Below are 6,868 nucleotides of genomic sequence, written 5' to 3' on the forward strand. Positions count from 1 at the left end.
CTGTTCACATTAAAGCAAAGATGGCACACGGTGATATTCCCATCCACAGTGCAATGACACTCAATGAAAATATTTTAAAAACAAAACAAACACGCCCAATGACATTTAAGTGCATGTGCAATTCCCCTATATTCCCAACAGACAAGTGGTAATGCATTGTCAGGCTTGAGTCCACATTATGTTTTTGCATAGTGACCGACATCCACGCTAATTTGCATGACTCATATCTGTACTTTTCAGTCTTCAAGGTGGCTACCAGTGATCCAATCATGAAAGTCATCAAATTCATGTTCCTCTCAGGGCTATTTCAAACATACTGTTACCAAGGCGATAATAGGAAGTAGGTCGACAAAGCTTCCCCCACTTCTCCCTAACCCTGAGAGGGACATAAGTACATACCATACACACACATTTTCACCTACATACACACAGTTCATACATGCCCTGTCGCCACACGGATGCTGCCACACACACCTTCATGCAGTCGGTTTTCTTGTAATGCAGTAACACACTTTTGTAATAGTTTAACAGTCGTTTAAATGTGATCTTATTCTATTCCTCTGCCGATACTTTAAGTTTTAAAAAAAGCCATGAAAAGACAAAACATGTGACAAACATAACCCACAATTAAGGACTAAATAAAACAAAGAGTTAAGACATTTCACACGCTGACACACTCTTTGTTAATTGAACACAAATAAGTAATATATATATAACAATAAAGACAACAAAGTGATGTATAATGACAAGTTATTTAAATCGAAGAACAAAAACATAAAAGATGTCAAATAAAAGTGGTGAAAACATCGATAGGTTTGACCAATGACCAAACAAAAGACACACAACTCAACTCCAGCAAAGTACAATAATAGCCACATTTATTTAATTACAGGCAAATTCCCTTTACACTATATTTACTTTATATCAACTTTATGTCATACATACATTTACATTTTCCAGAGTGCATACACGTAAGTTGTTGAGAAAGGGAAGGGTGAGGGCGGTGTTAATTAAAGTTGTTCAAGACGTAAAAGAAGGAGGTCTCCCATTTTCACACATGACACATGTCAAATACTGCTCGTCACAAGCATTACTCAGTAGTGGTACTGTACTTAAAAAGTGCACACGGTCTAGTCAATATCAGCTTCATATAGAATAGAATATAATGGCAATATAAACAATGATGCATTTCACACATTCAACATCAAACAAGGCAAACCTATTCAAAGGCACAGGACTCTCACATCAATATCATCTTTTGAAAAAGTAGTTTGTACTTACATGTAAGGTAATCCTACAATTTCAACTTTTTTTTTTTTTTTTTTTTTTTTTTTAACCAGCTAAAATGTAAATTCATATCAAATGACCCGTGAGTGAAATGGCACTGGACATTTTCGGAAGTTAAACCCACTTCCTTGTGGTTACTGAATGGGCACAGTTTCTTGGTAAAAAAAAAAAAAAGGGAAACATCTCTGTAATTAATTCCATTACGTGAACGCTGGTGCTTGTCAGATAGAAACTGAGCGTTTGGGATCTGTTATAACATAACGGAACTATTTTTCTGTCTTCAACAGCTTATTTTTTTGGGTGAGAATAATGCCAGTTGGCCGACATATTTCCTGTAGTCCAAGACATCTGCTCTGTGTACAGTTGAAGTGCACACACTCTCCCCTGTAAGAACACAATGGACCAGTTTAGAGGAAGGCCACTTCTATAAATCTATAGCAGGATCCTCTTTTTCTGTTTACGTCCTGGTTTTATATGTTATAAAACGCAGCAAACAAAGGCTAAGAATGCAATGTGCTATGTGTTAGCTGGGGCCTAGCTACTGTTGGATCTAAAACTCATCATATTATACCACAGTGATGTCTAAGGTCCACACTGTTTTGCAGGTTTTGTTGAAATGTTTCAGGACAAAAAAAAATTAATTTACATTTAATAAACTGCTACAGAGCTACTGTAACATTTACAGTTGTTTAAATACATGCAGATACTGTACAACACACTTTCCCTTCACTTCATGTCTGGACAGAAATGCCCCAAAACAATGCCAACAACTAGCCAAAAAAAGGATGGCAGAGCACTGCGAGTATCATACAAACCAAATAATGGTTAAAAAGGTATGGGTTTTAAAACAATATAGCAGCAACACATAGGCTTAGTTCTGTGAGAACAAATGGAGAACCAGCAAGCCACCAGTGCCTCCGGGTTAAAGTAAATAACTTACATAGTTATCTGGTGATAATGTCAGTGCAAATATGTAAGGATGAGTCTAAATCTTCTAACGATGGAAGCTTTAAAGGCTGAGTATGCAGTGGTTAAGAGTAAGAGTTGACTGTTGCTTTAATGCCAGTGTTCACCAGCAGGGAATTCAAACACCTTGGCACCACACCTTACTCACCACCCCCTCTGATGATATCATGATTATTAAAAAAGAATAAAAAAGAAACTACTCCTTCTGTGCAATGCTTCAAGTATGTTATTTCCTGCAAACAGTTAGTGCTTAATGACACATCCTGTGGCCGTACCGAAAGAGACGACAACATAAAGGTGACATATAAATACACAAAAAGTCACTATTTACATCAAACGGTTTCCAGACAGGACTGCACTCTACGCAGAGAGGACCTCTACTCACCAGTCCAGGCTCAGATTTGATCTAATCCTCCCATTGGTTACAAACAGGACCAAAGTTGGAGCAGTCTCAGCTTATCCAAGATCTGTGATCACAATCACATCCACCAGTCAATGTCCAGTGTGAAGAAACATGCCAAGGCAAAATCTCTAAAGGGGCGTGTCGTAGACGCGTTCCGACGAGCCCTCCTCCATGTCGTCCTCGGACTGCGACGCCTTGTGGTTGAGCTTCTCTGTTGTCGAAGAGGAAACTAGGTTTCCATGGACGCCATCGTCGTTGAGTTTGGCCTTGCTGCTGTCCTGAACAAACTCTTGGATCTCCACGGGTAGCCTCCTAAATTTGTCCTGGTACTCCTGGTCCAGATCGCTCTGTAGCTGTTGAGGAAGAAAATACACATCAGCCAAGAAAATCTCCACGAGGAAACAAAAGTACAAGATGATTTGATCTGTAATTTGTTATTATTATTATTAGTATGTTTGATGATGTTAACAAAGAGTCAGATCAGGTTGCGTCAATATGCTCAAATTCAGTTTAAGTGCTACTCAAACATCGTTGTTTTCCTAGGGTTCAACATGGCGTGAAAGTGTAGGACTGTTTTTGAAACATGGTTAGTTGACTTCTCAAAAATACAATACTTCTGTAGGAGTGAGGCATAAAGATAAAGATTTGAAAGTTTAACTGGTGTTTCTCTTTTCGTTTTCTCAATTCAGGCTTTGACAAGTACAAAACATGAATGATAGAGTTTTCAGAACTGCTTCTATCTCAAATGACTTCAACAGGATATATAAAGAGAGCTATACAGAAAACGATAGCAAGTTAGATTTCCACACATTATATTCAAAAATAGAATGTTACTTTCCATTTTATTTTAAATCCAATTTGTTATGGCTAACAAAAAAATTGGAAATGATTAGCGTACACAATACAAAACATGGGGACTAACTCCATTGTGCTAACAACTCCATAGAAACCTTTGGCAACAATAGCACCCATTTCAAGTTTGTGGACATTCAACTAATTGTTTCAACAACCCCCATGAAAAAAAAACTGACGCTTTACCTGCTATAAACACCAATATGTTAGCTAGCCAGTCTTTAACTTTTTCTGTTTGATGTTTTCACCCTTGCAGACAGTTTACTTTACACTCTGGTCAACTTAGATTGTCGTGTTTAAATGTGACATTAATGAGGGCTGTGAGGACATAAGAAATCACAGCAGTAATTGTGTTTTGTTTGTATATCTCATTCTGCTAGTTAACTTAAATTCTGCTTTATCTGCAACTTAGAATAGAGACAGAAAAAGAAACATCCGAGGCAGAGGGATGCATTTTTAATGGCATTGAGCCCAGACATTTAGCACTGACTATCTGTCTTGATCCATAGAGGTAGACAAGGATCCCATCTCCCTCACGTAGGAATAAAAGTAGAAGCTGTTTTTCTCCCAGGCATAGACGCCCCCAATGATTACAGATGACATGATTGTATTCATTTCATTGTGAGCCAATAATTGCTGTAATGCTGATTTCTCTGTTTAACTACCCGGCTGGCTCCCATGGGAGAGCAGTAATTAAAAGAAAAGTTGAATGGTGTCAGAGTCTCAGAGTTTGATACGTCAGCACTATGAGGGATCGAAAATACCTGAGTGTTCTGACAGAATTGATCTAGGATCCATATTTTGTCCCAGAGTTCTTTGATAATTGAACATGGGCCCACTTCAGACTCACACCCAACTTCTTACTTAAAATGGAACAGAAAGCTCATCATCATGGACTCACACAGGACAAATTCAAGGTTGGCGATAATTGGTGCAATAAATCTGCAAAAAGTGGGAGACTCAGACGCAATGCTGAAAGTTACAAATCATGAGGCTTAGTTCTCTTGGATGAATTCATCTACATATATCCTCCAATTAATATAGCAGACAAGTACTCATAGCAGGCTGAGTGAAGTCCTAAATTGTTAAAGAAATATTCACAAGCCCGTACAAGAACAGTTGAATGGAGAGGAGCACAATGAAGGTCAAGGACTGCCATCCGACTCTCTCCACTTCCCAATATTCCTATCCCAAAAATGAGAAAATCTGATTGCTTCAAAGCTCTCACAGCACTTTAATGCATTGTTATACAGTACATTACATTGACATTGGATCAAGTAGATTATGATTAAAGCATGTATGTCAAATGACAGGGTGGGCATAGAGTCTCTCTAGCTTTTGAGCATTGACCAAATTAAAGTCTATAGAATATCAAAAACAGAACATATGCTGAGATTCTTTTGCTTGTTTACTTTATATTGATCAGCATTTCCCTGTATAAAGCAAATCGCAACCACCGGGTTTGAACAATGAAGCCAATGCGGAAGTATAAAAACCTGCAGTTCTCAAGTGTCCACTCGAGGTTGACTGCAAAGGCCCCGGGAGTCTCACAGAGACAAATTCAAAAATGCTTGTTTTTACAGCAGAAAGAAGCATTTTTGTTAAAAAAAACAAAAACAAATTTGGTCTAAAAGCTAATTTCTTAACGGCATACACTGTACGGTGGCTGAATATTTTTTTTATAACTCATTCATTGATGATAATAAGAGTTATTCATCATAAGGGTCTTACTAACAGGCGGGTGTGTTGTAGTTGTGTGCCTGCCTGCCTCACTTCCAGCTCTTTTCCTGTTACACGGTTGACAGAAAGTTAATTTGAACCAGCATTTCCAACATGGCCACCCCCGTGATGGGCTTGTGTGACATAACACAGACTTCGTCCATGTTATATACAATGATTTCAAGCCAACAATCTTTTTTTTCTTGTGAGCATGAAAAATGTAGTATTGTGATTATTAAAACCTCTTGATGGATATAGACACTGTGAAAATGATTTTGTAGAAAAATAGATCCAGCAATTTAGCATTTCTTTTTCACCTCATCTCCGTGTAAAGCTCCACAAGGCTAAACATCTAATGCAACTTCAGATTAATCCACAAGTTTATTTTCCATTTTCTCATCTGTATTTACATTGAACTGTTATTTGTCTATGTATTAACATTTCAGTCACTCTATGATGTACTGTATATTGTCATTGTGTGTGAAAACATGAAAAACATGACTAGAGAGAAGTGCACAATCAATCAGCCAAATGACACTAGCCATTGTACATGATGCTGTGTTTGTCTGGGATAAAGGAGCTCATGACTTGTGTCTTCCTAATGTTTGGAGTGGTACAGCGGAGCCTGATGAAGCCCCCACTGAGCACAGCATCTAAAGGTGACCTTCTCTGGAACATGCCTCTCTCTCTCTTTCTATTCCCCCTCTTTCTTTCTTTCCTTCTTTTTTCGTTCTCTCTCTCTCTCTCTCTCTCTCTCTCTTGGACTCAGAGCAAACATCCAACACATCACAACCAGATGGCTAAAGATGCACCACAACTCCTCTCTCTCTCTCCCCCTGCTCTGCACTGCGCATGACCTACTTAGGGGTGGGACACTGCACACCAAGTGTACGTGTGTATGCATGTGTGTGTGTGTGTGTAAATGTGCAGCCTGCCCTTACCCCGCCTGCTGATGTGCAAACACCCTCTGATTAAATCTGTCATTTTTCTCTCATCTGATGACACATGTGAAGGAGGTGGAAGCAGGGGCAGAGGAGATAGAGGGGCACCAGACAGCTCTCAGAAAAGAAAGCGTGTGCGTGTTTCACTCTGCTGTCTATGCTTGTGTTTCCTCTGCGTGTAATCAACAGCTCAGAAGCGACTATCAGCAGCTTTGGGGTGCTGAGCGATGAGGACAGCACCTTGTTTTCTCCAAGCGGACAGTTTGAGTTTGAAGAAAATCTCAAAGTGTGGCAGCAAGATTCTGGGATTAAAGAGATGAGAGCTACAATGGCTCAGTGGGTATCAATGGCTTTGACTGCTACCTTCCATCAGACATATTTTCAGTTTGTCTGTGAGGAGCTTCAAGTACAGGAAACAGAATGACACCACTGAAGCGTATTTATCAGGCTTTTTTTTGGACCTAGTGGAGTCAATTTTGGCTCCCTTTTTGCCATACAAAAATATGGCAAACAAGAAAACGACTTCAGTTATCCTCAAGGAAAGCAGTTATATATCTCTGCAATCCGCAAAGATCCGTTTACATCCATTACTGTTTTCCAATAAGCACTGTGCAAAGTGTGACTGTGGCAAGGACAGGGGACAGATAATTGCATAGTGAAAATATTTGAAAAAAGGAACAGCAAAAGATTGCCTGCAGGA

The 6,868-nt window shown here is 39.1% G+C and overlaps 1 protein-coding gene across 1 annotated transcript in view; it reads right to left on the minus strand.

Annotated features, from left to right (window-relative positions):
- Positions 1–861: 861 nt before the first annotated feature.
- LOC132985196 (1-phosphatidylinositol 4,5-bisphosphate phosphodiesterase beta-1) overlaps positions 862–6,868 on the minus strand; it is a 115,670-nt gene continuing 109,663 nt past the window's right edge. The window contains exon 33 of the mRNA XM_061052441.1: positions 862–3,009. Within this exon, the coding sequence (XP_060908424.1) occupies positions 2,785–3,009 (225 nt within the window). The 3' untranslated portion in view covers positions 862–2,784. The remainder of the gene's footprint in view (positions 3,010–6,868) is intronic.

The sequence above is a fragment of the Labrus mixtus genome, chromosome 12 (genome assembly GCF_963584025.1).
Source record: "Labrus mixtus chromosome 12, fLabMix1.1, whole genome shotgun sequence".
Taxonomy (NCBI): domain Eukaryota; kingdom Metazoa; phylum Chordata; class Actinopteri; order Labriformes; family Labridae; genus Labrus; species Labrus mixtus.